At 45.7% G+C, this 18938-nt stretch overlaps 1 protein-coding gene across 1 annotated transcript in view; it reads right to left on the bottom strand.

The window, feature by feature from the left end:
• The window catches only part of PTPRG (protein tyrosine phosphatase receptor type G), a 391447-nt gene extending 378649 nt beyond the window's left edge, over nucleotides 1-12798 (bottom strand). Inside the window, exon 1 of the mRNA XM_084214136.1 lies at nucleotides 12390-12798. Within this exon, the coding sequence (XP_084070262.1) occupies nucleotides 12390-12474 (85 nt within the window). The 5' untranslated portion in view covers nucleotides 12475-12798. The remainder of the gene's footprint in view (nucleotides 1-12389) is intronic.
• Between the last annotated feature and the right edge of the window lie 6140 nt (nucleotides 12799-18938).

Raw genomic sequence — 18938 nt, 5'->3', positions numbered from 1 at the left:
GCCATGCCTTGGGATGCACTTAAGGAAGGTGTCACCAGCATGTGAACAAGTCCCTTTTGCCTTACATCCCTGGGTGCCAGGTGTGCTGATGGATTTTAAACACAGCTGGTTTCTTGGCACATAAACATGAATTGCTGTGTGGTTTTAAGTTACTAGTTAACTAATTTGCTGTTCTGTTACCAAATTCAAGAAATTCGCACACAACTCCTATGCTGCCTCCAAGGGTGAAGGAAATGTGCTCTTCATCATGTCACCTAGTTACTAATCATGTTTTTTTTCCTACAAAACACTACTTTAGCTTTTAACTTAAGAGAACAGTCTCTTGCTTTGATTACCAGGGGAGCCAGATTTGCCTTTGGTTTGCCCTTGGTTTGCCCCCTTCCTTAACTCATGAACATATCTGAATCAAAGCAAGCAGAAGGAAAAGAAAAGGTGAGAGAAAAATGAACCCAAGAAATTAAAGTAACAGGTATCTCATAACACTTAGGCACTTCAAAAGAAGGTCAAACGGGAAATGAGATTTAGACCAAGCAAAAGGTTCTTGTATTCGGAATTAAGCATTCCAGGAATTCTTCTACATTTCTTAAATTACAAGAAGCATTGAACAAGATCACAGTAACCCAAAGAACCACCTGATAAAAATGCAGGCATTTACTTTTGCAGCAAACCACCAAGGATGATTTCCTTGTCACCCTGATCACCCTGTGATCAACTCACACGAGCAGCAACACTTCCTCTTTTGGACATTCCATCAGAGCACTGCCTGCAGGTATTTTCTCTGGTATTACATGATGGCTCACCACTGCCTTACCTGGGAAGCCCCAGCACTGCTGCAGTGTGAATTCCATGTTGAATTTGACTCAGGGTAATTGTTATTGCTGGCAATCTGCTGGCTGTGGGGTAAAAGCCAGCTGACAACACAACAGCTTCTTACATGAATTGGCATAATGCAGAAATATCCTAGCCAAAGACTGAAAGCACAGAGACCCAGACTCTGCTTTTTCCACTGGAAGTCATCCCTGCAGATCACTGCCCAAATGTGCCAGGGAAGGACTGAGCTACCTTGCCAGTGCAGGACTCCAGGGTCTCAGCATTCACTGCAGCCCCCAAGATATTTTTAAACCAATTCTAACTGCCAAGTATTTTTTTACCGCATTTATTTCTCAGTGATGACTTAGAGTAAGTGCTTATTTTTAAATCATATTTGACATTTTGTTAGGTACATTGGAAAATAAACCAATTCCTACATATGCAAAAATTAGGAATTAATGAGGCCTGGCAATTATCTTGATGGAAAGAACCAAGTGACTTAGTTGAACATACAGAGACTCACTTAAAAAAAAAGAAGTCTGCTCTAGTAGTTAAAAAACAAACGAAATTGCTTCTTATTGATTTTAATTTAGGTTGAAACACTAGCTGTCTCTCCAACAAAGCCAGAAATGGAAACAACTATAAATGAGTACAAGATGTGATAAGATAGACAGATTTTTAAGCAATCAAGTATAGAGATGACCTCCAGTTTAGACAGTAGTTAAAATATGATATCATATGTATGGATCAATAAATAAGTTTGCATTTGTCTCAGCTCCAAAAGCTGGAGAGCCACGTTCTCTTTACTTTAGCAACTCTAAAATGCTGTCCAATTAAGCTCTGGGGTTTTTTTTTCCCTTACAGATCCTCTAGATTCTAATTTACAAATAAAATCAAGAGAAGCAATTAAATGTTTAGTACTATCAGCATGTTTCCCCAAGTGATGCACATGTGCAACAGAATAGAAGTAGTCCAATCTTGATACAGGAGAATGGGTTACAAATTGAAATACGTTCCCATTACCATTACTCACAGGCTTCACGCTCTAGCAGGTCCCAGAATCAGCACCACACTGCCCATCCTGCACATCCTGCACATCCTGCACATCCTGCACATCCTGCAGGCTGCAGCAGCTCTGACCCACTGCACCCCAGCCTCCAGAGCAGCACAGGCACAGAGCAGGCTCAGGGAGCACAGGCACAGGGTGTGCAGCACTCAACAGCTCCAGAAGGGACTATTGGGGATGGCCGTCCAGCCCAGCACGTTAAAGGCTAATTAAAACCTTCCTGGCAAACTGCCTGGTCACTCTTCTCTGCTCTCCAGACAGCCTGCACTGCCAGGGCTGCCTGGAGCACACCACAGCATCAGGATCAATCAAGAATGATGGATGATCCTTCCAGCACACCAGAACTGGAGCCAACAGTACCTGGTAGGTACAGATCAGGACTTCTCTGGGTTTTGGGAAGGCTTCTATATTTGGAAGGCAGGTCTCCCTCTCTCCTTTAGTCATAAATATCTCTGCCCTTTCCCACAGACCTTTGCATACCCCAGGCTCTTCCCAGACAATATCAGCTCAGGGAGAAGGGAGTGTTTTTTCATCGTTTGATACATGGTATCAACTTTTTCCTATCAACATGGAACTTTTTCTCTAGTTCATGCTGTATTTTATCCGTTTTATATGAGATTTTTACATTTCTCTTCCAGGGTCTCTTTCATCTTGCATAGGTCTCTACATGGGGAAAAAACCCAAAAAAACCCCCACAGTTGCAATGCCACAAGAATAGGCTGATGCAGCACCTGAAGTTATTTCAGCATTTAGTGTCAAAGTTTGTTTGCTAGATTTCAAGCAACTTCTTTTCCTTTCCTTTTGATTTCCATGAAGTTTCCCTCTGTGTCATCTCTCTATAAACGCCAAATCGAAGTTGGGGAAGTCCATGAAGTAAATTCCACAGCAAAGGGAAACTGTAATAGCAGCTTGATTACTTTAGAGGTAAAAAGCTGAGAGCATCCAAGGGAGGCCACCTGTCACAGCTGAGATGGCCACCATACAGATACACTGCGTATCACCACACGATTTCAGAAGGCTTTAAGCATTCCCCCAAACAGACTAACACCACACCTCATCAGAAGGCTTCAGGCATCTGCCCATACAGAGTAACACCACTCCAGAAGGCTGCAGGCATCTGCCCTTCTTGTTCTTCAGCAGAACCTTTCATCCCCCCAGGGTGATGCAGTGCCCCTGTGTGCCCTCTGCTCCCTTTGGTGGTTGGTCAGTGCCCCTGGGCGCTCCCTGGCTCCTTGTGTCAGTGCTGCTCCCCTGCTCTCACAGCTGTGCCCATGAGAGTTGAGGCTCAGCCCCAGCCCCACCCCAATTACCCCAAACCGTGTGCCTGCAGCCACCCTAAAGGACACAGGGTCACAGTGACAGAGCAGATCTAAAATCCTGCAAACAGCTCAATACCCAGTCCCCCCACCCGCTTCCAGCAGAGGAGGAAAAGAAACACTTTCTACCAAACCCAGCAGCACCATCAACCCTAACAGGGTGAGGGTATGGACACAGCAAAGCCTTCCCCACATTCCTGGGAAATGCACTGCCTCCTTGGATTGCCCCACACTGCAATGCCCACTCCAGCTGTCCGGTGGAGCTCATCTCTTATCCACACCTAGGTCATCACTCCAGGGGGATAAGTGTGGCCAGAAGGTCACAGGGAGGTTCTGGAGCTGTGTGAAACCTTCCGTGTCTGACAGAAGTCAAAGGCTGAGTTACCCTCTTTAGATAGCTCCACATCACCTGGACTGTTCGAGGATGCACAGATTGCTGCTGGGCTTAAAAAGGAAACAAACAAAAACAGAAGAAATTATCTGAGACATTAAGACTGCAGAGGACTTAAGCTTTTCTTTCTATTTCTAAAATTCCCATTATAGCAGCTTTCAAGCCACATTAAAAAAAATTTTAAAAAAAGGGGAAAGAAAATGAATTCGAAGAGCTTATGAAAATAAAGTTAGAAACCCTAAGAATCAGTGATCCAGGCCACATCCACTGAACAGCAGAGTATTTTGTTCAGCACTGACTCCAATAATGATCCAGAAGTCATACTAGGCAAACAATCAACATGAGCTTCCTTGCTGTGCCAGAAAAATAGGGCACTGAAAATCCCTGGACAAACAGAAAGGGCAATAGCATTGCACATACATAATATGAACAAGACCAGTGCTCAGTTCTGGTGTGCACCTTTCTAAAGAAAAAGAAAAACCTAGAGAAAAGCTAAAAAAAAATACTGACAAAAAATTATTCAAGGACTGGATAAAATCTCATGACAAAGGGTTTGTGAGGTTCAGGTCACTGGGTTAATCAGGACATTGTAACATGGTTTTATCCTAATGTGGAAGTACTCTCATGGTAACAAAATATCAGAGGGCTCTTTCAACTAGTAGAGAAAAGTGAAACAGATAAGAAACTGTTGTTAAAGTAGTTGTATATTTATAGTTTGATATTCAGTAATTCAAGCACCACTTTTTTTGGTGGCTTATTTATTTTGGTAACTGCTTTACTTATAGAAAGAAACCTGGGATAATTTCAAAATGGGCATCAAACAAATAATGGATTTAAAAGAGACAACTGACAACAATTCCAAGAACAGATACATATGATAAAGCATCTTCCAGAAAGGCAGAATTTTAATGGACAGATTGGACATCTCTGCTTCACCACAGGCAGACTCATTCTAGGAGGTGGGTTTGCATTTCACCACACAGTAAAAGAAAAACTTTCAGAGACATATAAAGGCAGTATTAAAACAGCACCCCTCTGGCACAAGGCCACCCAAAGAGAATATTGGCAATACCAAGCACAGTTGTATTTCAGAATAATGTCATGATGAGGGTTATGGCACAAATTCTCACCTGGTGAAAGCTGCCACAGCAGCAGCAGTCGTGCCATGAGGGTGTGCAGCAGCTGAGGCTCTGCCGTTGCACCAAGAGGAGAAATGACAGAACTTGCACATTTTGCACCCCCAGCTTGCAAATATAACAATGAATTAATTCACAGTAAACAGGAGGGAAGCGCTTTGCAATGCATAAACAATGTAGTAAGAAACAATTTAAAAAGTCACAGTTTCTGAAACTGCTGTCACTGAGCACAAACTTTTAACACTTACTTAAATAGCTAAAACTGTACAAAGGTGTCACTTCAGAACACAAACAGTTATACAGAAACCATATAATCTGATGCAAAACCCTTGGGCAAAGAAGGAAAAATAAACAACTAATTTTAGAACCTGAACACTCCATTAGCACTTCTCACCAATTAAAATATGATGCAACTGCTGTCAACAGGCAAATTTTAGTTGCATTTTAAGCACGTATTTAAATACAAAATACACAAGCTACTGCACTGTAACAATAATAAGCCAACTACCTACAAGTAGAATGGAGGCCAACAAGAAGAGACTTTCAACTGGTTCTCTCTGCCTATCCAGTGAATGGATGCAATGTTTAAGGGACAGACATGCTGCATAATCCCTCATTTCTACTTTGACTGCAGTAAATCTATACCATAATCTCCAGAAGTCTAAAAGCACCTAAGTAATTTAAATGTCAATGAAAGTCTATAAAAAATTAATCCTTAAACTCAATTTTGATAGCAATGTAGATCTGCACCTAATTATTTGAAAGTTACTAGGTATCTTTATTGTTTCCAGGGGGTTGGGAATGGGGAGGGATGGCTGGGCACAAGCCTCACACTGAGGCCACTAACAGAGGTTTGATAGAAACATATGTCTAAGGAAAAAAAAATCACTAAACTTGCCCTAAAAAGCTCTTAGCCAAAACCTATTTATTTTGAGGCAGGCATCACAAACTTCACCACCTTCTAAGATACAAACCAAATTCTTGCAAAATCTAGAGGGGAAGAGGGGAGGTGGGGAAAGGGAAAATAGATTATACAGGGAAGCATTTCTAAGCACACCAAACTGGCACAAAGGCAGCGAGTGGTTCTCAGCGATGGGAGTTACCTCAGGGACATTCTTGCTCCAAAGAAATGGACAGACCAAAACAAAGTAATTTGCTTTCAGTTGAGGGGGCCAGGACAGAACTGTTTTTATTTACCTCTGCAGTGGAAATATTACTTTTAATGTCGTGCATTGGCACAACATGACCATCATATCCTGCTTATTCAGTGTTCACCTCTTCTTACACTGAAGCCTTCTTCCACTCTGGGACAACCAGCACTGGTCATCACCCAGCCTGACACCTCTCCAAGGAACTCCAGGTCTCAGACTTCAGACTGCTAAACAATAATCCAAGTAGATACTTTTATAGGAGCAAGGAAAGGGCAAGGACTGCTTTGGTTAAAGCAAGTATTGCAGCATTTCCTATGTCTCTTGCAAGCCTCCTGCAAGGACAGAAGATGGAAAGAGTGAGGTGTGGGAAAACAGAACAGCTCTTCACTTTGTCTATGAGAAGTTATCAGATAGCTTTCCTTCCTGTCAGCAGAATAAATTGACTCCCAACAGAACTTTTAACAGCACTCTGTCAGAGAGACAGGCACATTTTATTTCAAAAAAAGAACAAAGCAGCTGCCACAAGACCAAATAACATCCTGCATTTTGCTCCTAAATACCACTGCAGCTCTTCAGGGCTCAAGGTTTCATTCATTACTTTGCTGCAAGCAGAGAAAAGGATTTTTCAAAGGAGCTTTCCTAAGCTAAGCAATCCAAGTCTCAAAACACCTAGATTTTCTTTAGAAAGGCCCCCACACTATGAATGCCAAGTCCCTCAAAGCAGGCACTGGACAGGATAAACATCTCTCAGGCATCACTGCAGCATTTATGCATAGAAAAACTGCAGCACCCACTTCAATTGAGATTTTATGTGCCAGTACTGCTGGCAGGTGCATGATGCAGACATGTTTTAAGTTCTAGAAAATTGTTCATCATTATTCAAATGACTTGATAATTAAGAGCACTAGTACTTCAACTCCCAAGCAAACTTGGAGATGCATAATAAAACCACATGAAAAAAACAAAAGGCCATACAGTAACTGATTTACTTGAACCAGAGTTCACTTGAATACTAATTCAAATTGCTATAAAGTGAGCCATTCAGTGACTGCATGAACTCCTGAGCTCCCTTACTGCCCTGTGCCTTCACTCCTCCTCCTCCAAAGCAGGGAGTTTGTTCCCACCACTGTTTCCTTCATCTTCCCAGTAGTAATATCAGGGGAAAGGAAAAATGAGACAAGAACAGCAATATCCACGGAGTATCTCAGCAGCATCATTGCTGTGCTTGCAATCTGCTCCCTAATTCATCTGTTCACTTTCAGGGTGGGAAGAGATTCTGCTTAGGCCACAAATATGTGACAGCTCAAGGCACAAAGCTGGAATCTGCTGTGTCCTGGCAGCTGTGCCTCAAGAAGATGAGTGCACATTGAAATGCAAGCACTTGGAGACACAACCAGTGCAGCCCAGATTCATTCAGCAGCACACTTGTCCTCACTGAAATGGGCTGAGATCATCTTGGAGCACTGGAGGAAGGAAGAAACCACTGAAAGGAAGAATCCAATTTGACTTGCCCTGGGGCAAGTAATCTGTACCCTGCAAAACAGGTAACAAGATCAGGAGGGCAAGATACTGAGTAATGGAAAAATTAACAGCACTCAAGGATAATTTTCCTGTGCTGTTTTATTTTCTCTAAAGGTTTATGGACACACAAATGTGGAAACTAGCTGCTTTTATCAAAAGTTGTTCTCTAGCTGGGGAGCTCCAGTTGGCCACACCCCAGGCTCTTCTGCTCAGGATGAAAGGAAGCATTAATGCACATCTTCCCTCTCTGCTTTGCTTCCAACCCATGCCTGTGTTCCCAAGACTGATGCTCCCTGGTGGAACTGGGCTGTACCTGGCAATCTGGGAAGTAATGTTCCCATCAACCTGTGCAAGAAAATGCAGATCCACAATTTTCACTTGGAGGAAACACTGATATGAGTTTACCTCATGAAGAAGGGAAAACTTGCTAAAGATATTTAGACACCTAAAGCAGCAAGCAGTCCCCAGACGGAATATATAAACCATAAATTAACCCATATGGTGCATAGTTAAATCCTCAGATGACTCCATATTTTTAAAAACATTTGTCTGACAAGCTTCACTTCCTAAAATACTTAAGAATTGTTGTTTAGAATTAAACTTGAAGTAGCATGGCACATAAACATAAATAACTACAATTTCATCAACACACAGGAGCAACTCTATAAAAATGGAAGCACAATAACTTGGGCAAATAGAAATTAGGCTCATTTTTTCATAATTTCTCTGATTAAAGTTACATATTAGCTAAAGTACAGTGTTATTACTAGACCCTTAGGCTTCAGAGCACATCATGCCACATGTTCATTTGGCTGCTAAAAAGCAGCAACCAAATGATTAGCACTTTTTTCCAAGGACAGTTGAGATTAATAGTTTGAAGTCATTCCTTAATTTAACCATGAAACTTGAACATTTAAATTAGAGTCAACTTTAATAACATATATTTCAGAAAACTGTAAGTATGTTAGTCCTTGAGCACTGATTATAAGATGGATAGAGCTGTTAGCTGTCTTTTCTGTAATTGGAAACAAATTCCAACTATTAAACTTACAGAACTTAATAACAGTACAGCCAACACTTGTCCCTGCAAAGACCCAGAAACTGGGAGTGAAACCATCACCCTACTGAATCAATAGGTGATTTCCAGAGATTTTATGGTACCAAGCAGGATCTGTTTGTTCCACAAAGATTGCCAGTGTGGATGCAGATGGGATGGGTGAAGGACACAACATCTCTGCTTGACTCACAGAAGTCCATCACTGCTCTAAGACACCCCTTTTCTGAACGGGATCAGAAACCCTTTCCTCCTTTCCTAGACAAAAAGGAGAGGGTATAGGGGATAAGAGAGCAACAAAAGAAATCCTAACTCATGCACACAGGCAAAAAATCCTCCTTGTTCTTCCAAGCAGAGCAACAGCCCCAGCCTGGATACAGGCTTTGTTGATATTGCAATATCAGTGAGGGAATTCCAGTTACCCTCAAATTGTGTTCCTTTCTTCTTTTTGAATGTACTAAAATCCTTTCTTTCTGTGATGCCTCTTCCTCCCTCCCAGCTTTAGGAAGCTCTTCCTCTGGCTGCTAGCACAGACAGCTCCTGAGACTACTTGAAGACTTCTGCAAGCTGGGTCCAGGCCCCGTTAACCACGAGCCTGCTAAGGGACAGCAAAGCTCTCCCTGGAGTTCCCCCCCAAGAAGCAAATCACAAGCTCAGCTCTTGCAGCCTGGGAAGGTTCACTTGACTGTCTTTATCTGCAAGGACTCCATTAGCAACTTCCTGTAACATATTTTGAAACAGCACTGAAAATAAGGGATAATTAAAATGTACAAAGTGTCATCTTCATAAAAGCCACAGGACTAAATAAAGTCTTGGAGGGCCCTCTCCTGTACATTCCGTATTTCTCTACAAGCACAATGCACCTTCCTCTGTAAAATCTTCACTAGACAAAGCCAGTCTTCTCTGTACCATCAGAAATCTCTGAAGTAGTATTTACTCTAGTTCATAAGGCATAGCTCCCAGTGTAATTTTTCCTCCAAGCAGAAGACAGTTACATGCAAAATTAACTCTCAGCTCAGATCTGTGAAGATTCAAAATCCAAAATCCCATTTAGGCAGTTACCAGGTTAGCAACAATTTGATTCATTACCAAAGAGCTAATCTAGACTCAAGAAAATTACTGTTATTTATGCATCTAGCCTAAGATAATGGCAGCAATTGTCATTCCTTAGATGACAAGAATGTCAAAGAGCTAAGAACTGCACACACGTGTACCTTTTACTTCACAAAAAAATATTTACTCTCTCTTGGCAAAGTACCAAGAAATCAGATAGTAAGGATATCGCCCTAACACTAATATTTATGAATTACTGATGTTTGGTACTGTGAATTTAGATTAGTAAGCAAACAGACCCCATGGAAACAACCTCTCTTACCTTGTCCTGCTTTGATTTATTAACCAATGCAATTACCAGTGACAAGCCCACAGAGAAATGCACTAAACAGTTCAGAAAGAGGAAAACCTTACCCACATCTTTTTTTTTTTTTGCCAGAGTGACTCCTTTCTCTTACTGCAACCAAAGGAACAACAACAAAAATAGCTACTTAAACAGTGAAACCCTATTACAACACTACTAACAAAGAAATACTGCAAAGACTTATTTTCTACATGGTTCATTTATTGTAACTGAACAAAGAAAAGAACAGCCTTTATGTTTCCTCACAAAGTAAAGTGATTTGCAGGGGAGAAAACAAGTAGTGACCTCTCTTCCATTTAAAGGGAGCTAGATATGAAACAGAAGGAAGAAGGATGCTTGCAAATTAAAACCAAGCTGACATATACCTTACTTCTTTAATCCTCTCTAGAAAATGTTACAAAAAGGTACAGAAGCATTTGTGGTAGGTACTAAATGGTTAATATCTGGCCGGGATTCCCTGCCAACACAAATTCCGATGATTTGCCATTGGATGTTGTCAGCACCAATGTCCTGTTATAGCCCACAGAGATCCTCCCTGCAGCTTCCCTGCCTCGGGCATCTCTGATGTGCGGGATCAGAGCCGGAGGCTCCCGGTGGCTCAGGATGTTTCACTCGCAGCCCTCGCTGCACACCGGGTACCGCTGCTCTTCAGAGGAAAGCTCACGGCGGCGAGCAAGCGCCGAGGTCTAACATGGTAGCTCTGTACAAAAACTAAAGGCATAAAAGCCTTTCTGGAAAATAGTTTGCTTTCCAGGCAAACCTTTAGCAACGAAGAGCCCTGAAACATTCCCGAGTATTACACAGCTGTTTTATGGCTTCTGGCATTAGAGAGTTTACCAACACTCTGCAAGCGTCCTACTACCCTCTGCTTGCATCCATCTTCATATTCCAACCATAATGCAAATATTATCTGGTTCAAACACCGCTGATCTAAATCAGCAAGTCATACAATACTGTCATATTAAACCAACATCAGGGCTTGTTTTCCTGCAGCATTCCTGGAGCCTGCCTTCTAGATGTAATTACTATACAATATATATCAGAACCAGAGAGAGGCATCACTCCAAGGGCTGAAATTGAACAGAAATCAATACAAAGAAGATAAATGTTTCGTCAAAAGCTGCAGAGGTATTAACCCTCTCCCCAACTTAGTTTCTTTTGGCTTCAGATCATTTTACCATGTGAGAAGCTGCTGGAAGGAATGGGATGGGTCTATCTGCTTAGCTCTGCATTTGGTGTTAGGGAAAAAAGAAGAAAGGAAGAAAATTTATTTTTTTTTAATGAAAAAAACAAAAGAACGCTTAAGTGAAAGTTCCTATGGAACCTCCAGAATTTAATTATTTCATTAGACTCTTGCACATCTGGCCGGGGCCAACAGGCAGGGCAGCCTCAGGAGCCCACGGCAAGGACGGGAGAAGCCGCGGTGGGGGCAGTTCCCCCGGAGCCTCTCACGGCGCGGACCCCCCGCCGCATCCCCGCCGGGAGGGAGCAGCCCAGGGCAAAACGAGCCCCGCGGTCGCTGGGGGCTCCCGGCCCTTCCCGGGGCGCTCGGATCCCGGCGGGAGCGCGCGCGGGCCGGGAGCGCGCCGGGCGGGGCCCGCGCTGCGCGCCGGCGGAGGGGCGCGCGCCCCGCGGGGCCGCCGGCGGCGCCACAGCGCCCCTGGCGGGCGGCCCGGGCACTGCGGAGGCGGCGGGAGGGAGCCCGAGCCCCGCGAGTTCCCCCGGGCCGGGGGAGCGGCGCGGCCGCGCGTCCCAGCGCGGGGCGCGGGGCGGGAGAGCGCCCACCCGGCCCCGAAAGACGCGAGCCCCGCGGTTCGACACGGGGCGAGAAGCGATACACAGGCACCGGCCGTGGGGTTCGAAGTGGGGGGAGAACTGTACGGTGGTCGCCGAGTGCCCCCCGCCCGCGGAACCCCTCTCCCGCGGGTGCGCGATGGTGGCCGCACAGCTCTAGCCCCGGTGCGGAGCGGGCGCGCAGCCCCGCGGGACTCCCCCCCGCCCTGCCAAGGTCAGCAGGCGGCACGGCGAGACCCCCGGCGCGGACACGAGTGGGGTGGGGAGGGCACGGACCCGCGCAGCGCGAAGTTTCTGGCGGCGGAACCGGGGGGCTGCGACGCGGGGTCGGAGCGCGGAGTCACGCTGCCTTTCGGGGCGGCCAGCGGCGGTCCCGCAGCACAAAGGGAGCTCCGGGCAGCTCCCCGAAAGAACGGCAGCGCGCAAGGAACCCCCGCGCCCGCCCCACGCCGCCGGGCGCTGCAATGCACCGGAGACCGGGGACACCGCGCCGGGAGCGCGGAGCCGAGCCCGTGCTCCGCTCACGGCCCCACTCGCGGGCAGAGCTGCCCGCACCCGGGAGAGTGCTGCGGAGCGGGAGGAGACCCAACGTTGGGGCCGCCCCGGCAAAGGGGCCCCCGCGATCTCCCGCGCATCCTCCGCGCCCGCGGGGTGCCCCGCCGCCTCCCCACGAGGGTCGCGGACACGTGTGGACGAGGCAGCGGGACCCCCCCCAGCCGCCGCGCTCACTCACCGGGAAAGCACACCACATCATGGAGCACGGAGCTGGTGATTTTCAAGAAAAAGATCCACCAACACGGTTGCAGTAGCCTCCGCATGTCCAAAGCCGCACATCGAAAGGGGAAAGGGGCTAAAATAATTAACACACAGGGGTAGAAAAAAAAAGGGGGGGAAAGGGGGCAAAAAAACCCAAAAAACTTGTTGAAAATAAGTTTCTCCCCGCACCCCTGTTCCTGCGGGAGAAAGCGGGGGGGGCTCCTGCTCGCCTCCTCTACGGGAAAAAAAAAAAATTCCCCAAGCGCGGGGCAGGGGGAGGACAGAGTCGAGCGCCGGCGGGGCGCGGGGACCCCCCCGCGCGGCTCGGCGGGCGCGGGGCGGCGCGGCTCAGGCGGGCAGCAGCGGCGGGGCGCGCATGCCGCGGACGGGGCGCTCACAGCCGCCTCCGCGCACGGGCGGGCGGGCGGCGGTCAGCCGGGGCCCCGGCGCGCTCCATCCTGCCGTACAGGAAGTGGCGGGCGAGCCCGGATCCTGGCGGAGACTTTAAAGCGGGGCGAGGGAGAGAGAGAGAGAGGGAGAGAGAGCGCGGCGCGGCGGCGAGGCGAGGCGAGGAGAGAGAAGAGGAGAGGAGAGGCGGCGGCGCGCCGGGCGCCCCGGCGGCGCGCCCCCGCCGCCCTTAAAGCGGCCGCGGCGGCGGGGCGGGGGCGCGCTCGTGTACACGCTCCCGTTCCCGTGCACGCTCCCGCTCCCGCCCCGCCGCCTGTGTGCGTGTATCTGTGGAGGACGCCGCCGGCAGCGGCGGGGTTGGGGACGGTGTGTCACACCGAGCCGCGGAAATTCGCCGTTTGCAGTTGCGGGCTCCGCGCTTTCGCCCCGGCGCTGTCTGCTCGGAGTTCCTTGCCTCGTTCTGCCGCCCCCCGGTGCGTGCTGCGAGGGGGCCCTGTCCTTCGTGGGCCCCCCGCTACTTGCGTGCATCACTCAGGGTGCTGTCAGAGGGGTCCGGCCCCCCTCCCCGCCCCAAAACCACGCAGTTTCCCATCCCCATCGAATCTGTCCCCCACAGAATCCCACAGCTCAGTGCTGTGCCGGGTATTTCCAGAAATCCTCATGGAAATCATACAGATTTTGTTCTCCTCCAGTGGTACGTATCTTTTTGGGTAATGCAAGAGACACCTCCACCCCCACTACCCCTAGAATCACATAGATTTTTCCTCCCCCAGTAATACTCATCATTCTGGGTATTGCTGGAAGCATCCCACAAAACTGCTATTTTCCCCCCAGTATTGTGCATTATACTACATATTTCCAGAGAGCCACCTCAAAATGAGATAATTGTTTGGTGTTTCTGCAAAGTCAGATGAAGTCTGTCCCAAGCCACTCTGCATCCACCCCGCACACTCCCCCCCGGCAGCACTTTCTGAATGAGTGATAATTTTGCACAGGAAACAGAAGCAGAAAATGGTGTGAATTCAGGATGAAGTGATGGTTGCTTGTACTTGGTATTTCCTGGCTGTGCTGTGGTCTGCTGATGCTCAAATTTCATTCAGTTGTAGTTTTTGTCTGTTTCTTTGTTAATTACATCCATTCCAGGGATTCAGTTTCAGAAAGGAAGGGGTTTGGCCAGGTTTATCTGCGGGTAGTGTGCTCAGCCCTGGCTCTGTCATTTGCCGTGCCCCTCATTGCTTACCTGCAAACCTTCCATATTCGTGGTGTTTCCAGAGGAGAGGAGATGGTTGGCGCGAGGGGGAACAGAGCAGGAAAATTCAGGAGTCATTTGTGGAATGGCAGTGATTTTCTCTCCCCCTTCCTCAGCTCAGGGGTCACTAGAGCAGCGCCTCAGGTAATTAGCACTGTCTGCAAGTGGTTTTGTGTCCATCCAGGTTTATCCCCCTCATCACAAGATGCCAAGGCAGTGGATTATGCTGCACCCAAAGGGCCCCTCATCAGGACACATTTGTAGCCTTTCCTTTGATTTTCTCTCCACATACCAGGTCATGACTGCCAAAAATCACAGTTGGAAGTTAAAAGTGCAGTCTTCATTGGCCAAAACTGCTCATCTCACTAGGGATTTTTCAAGTGTAAGGATTTAAGGACCTGATTAGATATTCTCTGTCCTTGAGGACACTACCCGTTGGGATGTGCAAAAATTAGAGAAGGGTACTTGTGTAAGGATTTGCCTAAAGCAAAGCAAAAATTTACAGGCCTTGGAGAAAGGTCTCATCCGACTTGTACATTAAATCATTTCCCAGAACATGGTTTCAACTCTCATGAAAAACAAAGATACAATTTTAAGAGCTAATTTTTCTAGATTTTTTTTGTTCCTATGAAAATCAAAATCAAATCCCCATCTGCCTTGACCTTTTGGATTCTGCCATGACATCTGGGCTCAGTTACTTATTGGGCTGTTCAGAAAAACCTGCAAAATATTCCCCTTTCAGCAATTGATTGCAACTTTGCTGTTCTATTTCAGCAGATAGAGAGGTAGGTTCTACACCAATACTGAGACTTGCCTCTTCAAGTGATGTCTCCCTGGTATTACAAGAGGCAATCTTAAGGTGTTTCAATCTAAAGTGGGTTTCAACAGGCCTCATTACATGAGAAAAGTTATTACACACTATATCACAAAAGAAAAGTAAAAGCAGTGGATTTTTTTTTTTCAAAGAGCAGTTTGAATTAATATTTTTCTCACTAATTCAAAATCCTTTGCAAAAGCTGTTAATTGCACTGATTTGTATTTAAAACCTATTTTTAAATTAGTTTAGGGTTTTCTCTCCTGGAAAAGGACAAACCTGAAACTGGACCCATATCTTGGAATTGGAGGAATTTTGCATTTTCCATTCTTGGTGCAAACATGAAAGTAAGATATAAAATGCATAATCAGAGTGCTGTCTCCTGAGGAGCACAGATGACTTCAGATCTCTCTGAGCTGCTAAGGAAGATTTTAGAATGGCAGAGCTCCCATCAAAAACCAGAGGTGTTCGGGCTGGATATTCACAGTAGTCGCCTCAGGTCTGAACTTCTTAAAACAAATCTGCAAAAGCCCAATGTCAGCACGACCAGCTTGGTTCAGCCTGCTGTGGTACAACATGTACAATGACCCACTTTTCCTGCAGTGGGAAATCAATCATTGCATCGTCACACATCAGTTTAGGAGCTGTGGTGGCCGAAGGAGCTTTGTTTTGCATTAGCAATTTGGGTGGGCAGAGAAATGGAAAGATAGATGATGGAGATGCAGAGAACAAAATTAAACAGGGTTAAATGGGAATCCATTTCCTGCATGCAGTATCTCTGTGCCCGAGGCACGCTGTCTATCAACAATACACAGGTACAGATTGGCCTGCAGACGGATTTTAGCTGCCCAAACACAGCAAACTGCATTAGCAGGATGCTGCTCTGCTGGGCTGGGGCCGCCTGGCTGTGGAGCAGCCTCATCTGACAGGACAGCTGATTCTTCCCAGCGACTGAAGTACCGTGGCTGGTGTGATTAAAATAACTGCTGCTCTATTGAAGGGATTGAGAGGGGACATTAGAACCCAGTGCAGCTAAACCAGACCAATGGGTGCTCTGCAAATCTTGCAATATTTATGGTTAGCAAAGCAGGTGATGTCAAGGTGAGAGGAATGGGACCAGCAGCCCTGGTTTGCTTGGAACAGTGAATAAAAGATAACTTTTATCCTTTTTTCCCCTCCTCCTGTTTGAACAAGTAATATTTTTATGCTGTCTTCACCAACATATAGGTATGACTCCTGGGAAAGAAATGAAAGTCTGTTAATTTATTTGATCAGATGTGAGAAATAATAGAAAACTGAAACGAAGAGTTGTATTTGTCGTATGTTTGAATTAGTGAAAAGCTGAAGAAAGCAGAAAATATTGCAAGGAGTTCAAAGATGAGAGGTTTTATTGAATTAGAAAATTATTAATAGCATTAATCTTTCCCAAAACAGGCTTCTTAACCTCTATAATGACTATGTAAAGGATTGGAAAAATAAAAATCAAAGAAAAAAGTCAGATACAAAAAGTTACACTTCTTTTTGCATCTAGAAAAAAGGGATGAATTTTCCTTTATTTACAGCCAACCTCACTGGAATGGTTAATCTGTGGGGAAAAGACCAGGTGAGGATCTAGCCCTGAAAGGATAATTCAACATGAAGTATGAAGAAGCAGCTACCGTTCAGATTATAAGTAATGTGACGTATAAACTTCCAGATTAACTCAGCAGCCCTAGTTCCTGTTCAGCTTTGCATGGAAAAGAAAAAAAGGATGCTGAGTTTCATAAATTATATTATTGCAGAATTAGTTTCTCGAAGCCTCAGGACAGATGCATTCTTCTCAGAGTATGCTGTGAGGCTTTGAAGGTCTTAACAAGGCATCTGAGAACCTGCTGAGAACCTGAGGTGGAGGGCAAGCAAAGTGCTGTGATAAAAGAGAGGGCTTTATTTCAATATAATCATAGCAATGAGCTGTATTGTTTGATTTATGAAGGCATAAAAATAAATGAACTCAGAGATGCAGGTAAAGCGAAAGGTATGAAAAATGTGAGTGGGTGATGCAAACTCTGGCTAAGACAGGCTGTGGGTCAGAGATTGCTGCAATGTTACAGGCTGCACATCTCCAACTCAACCAGCATGACAGGAATGAGCACTGGCTTGAGAGATACTCCAAGATGTCCTGGCTGGGAAATGTCCCATAGGGTTTGCACAAGGCTCTTTTGGAAGACCACTACGTTTATTTTCTTGTGTTCTAAAAAAGGAGCCACCACCTTAGGGTAGCCCTAGGCTAAATCACTCAGAACAGACACTGGTCACATGCTGAGATGCCTACTTGAAAACTTCGAATTAACCTTGAAGTCAAACAGTTCTTTTGTCTCCCGAAAGGGCCCCAAAATGGCTGTGTGTGTAGAAGTGTGTGTGGAGGGTTGGACTGATCAGCAGCGAGTTTCTCTTTCAAAAGCAGCTGTAGTTCAGAGAACTGTGGTACGACCTTGCCAGGGCCCTGAGTGTGTCTTTAATTCACAAATCCTCTCCTGTTAAGAGAAGAATATAAAAATCTATCTTCAGTGTGGCAGCGAGCAGAGCAAGCATGTTCATGACTAGAGCTGAGGGATGAGATGAAAGACCCAGCTTTCTGTCCTGCTTGTCTGTGACCATGTCTGTGACTCAGTGAAATTACTGCCTTGGCAGAATTTCAGGTGGAAACTAACGAGACAACAGACTTAGGGTCTTCCATTATTGATGCAAATATAGTTTGTAGGTTTCACTACTGTTTGGGTTCAATTAAAGTCTTGGGATCCTCAGCTGCAGAGAAGCAGAAATGCTTCGAGTGAGAAGCCTCTATCCATGCTCGATGTTTTTCCGCTCTCGTGCAGCTTGCCAGGGAGATAACTGCAACTGTTGGGTTTTTCTACACAGTGAAGTTGACTCAAGGACAGGCAGGGTTTGCCGGCAGTGTGAATTCAGGCTGAATATAAGCTGCTGTAAGGAGCAGCAGGGCTGTGGTGTGCTGGATCTAGACATGTTACAGACACATTTACCAAGAGCAGTTTTCATGTCCGTAGCCCCCTTGTCTTCCTGGACTCCACAAAGCCAGTATCATAATGAGATACCTACTCTTTTAAAAGCCTCATGCATTACAAGCAAAGCATCATTAAAAACACAGACAAAATTGGTGAGAATTAATAAATTCATTGAAGGTTGAATTTCTGCTCTTCCTTTCCCCTCTTTCGCTCTACTGCTGATTTCTGCCAAAGAAGTTAGTGTGATATGTCCCTGTCCTCCTGCACAGATGTCAAAAAGATCTGTCAGAAGCTGCTGGTGAAGGGTAAAGACACAGGTGTGCTGTGCTCCCAAGGGGAGAGGCAGAAATGACTCTTTAACAACGTGTGACCTTCTGCTGTAAACCCATTGCCAATGGTGTCCAAAGCCAGGCCCCCGAAATTGCTCCACAATGAAGACCAATCAAGCAGGCTGCAAAAAACACTTTCCTAGTCAATCCCAGGAGAGCACTTTCAAGAAACAAAAATCTGTTCTATAAATGGTAGAAGCAGACTCCCAATCTGTTTAAGGAAAGAAGAGAAAGTTAAAGAGCAACATTTGCCATCCCCATGTTCACTCAGAGATACACTCTCTTTGACTACAGGAATGAAGTGATGTGCAAACTTGTATGTTCTGCCTATCTTTTTTAGTTGGTAATGTCTTACAAGAGCTTGTACAGATGTGAATAATTGCATTCCAGAAACTAATTCAGCCCCTGGTGGGAGGGTGCAGGGAGGAACAGCCTTGATAGAACAAGGAAAGAAATGACACTTGTGAGGTACAGGAAAAGTTACTGTTACTTTATTTTGGGTCCCTGTGTTGCAACAGAGAAATGCAGATTGCAGATTACAGCATAGCTCTGGTTTTGCTATTCCTCTCTCGTTTCAGATATTTCTGGTTTTGGTGTTTGAGTATTTTTCCCTTAAAACAATAGCAGTTACTCAAATATAGACTTGTATAAAGCGCTCTGGATTTGAGTGTGGACAGGCAGTACATTAGCTAATATGATTCCATTAAAAAAGGATTCCATAGCC

This window comes from Fringilla coelebs (assembly GCF_963513975.1).
Source record: "Fringilla coelebs genome assembly, chromosome: 13".
Taxonomy (NCBI): domain Eukaryota; kingdom Metazoa; phylum Chordata; class Aves; order Passeriformes; family Fringillidae; genus Fringilla; species Fringilla coelebs.
The sequence above is the reverse complement of the archived record's forward strand: the minus strand, read 5'-3'. Positions and strand labels throughout refer to the sequence as shown.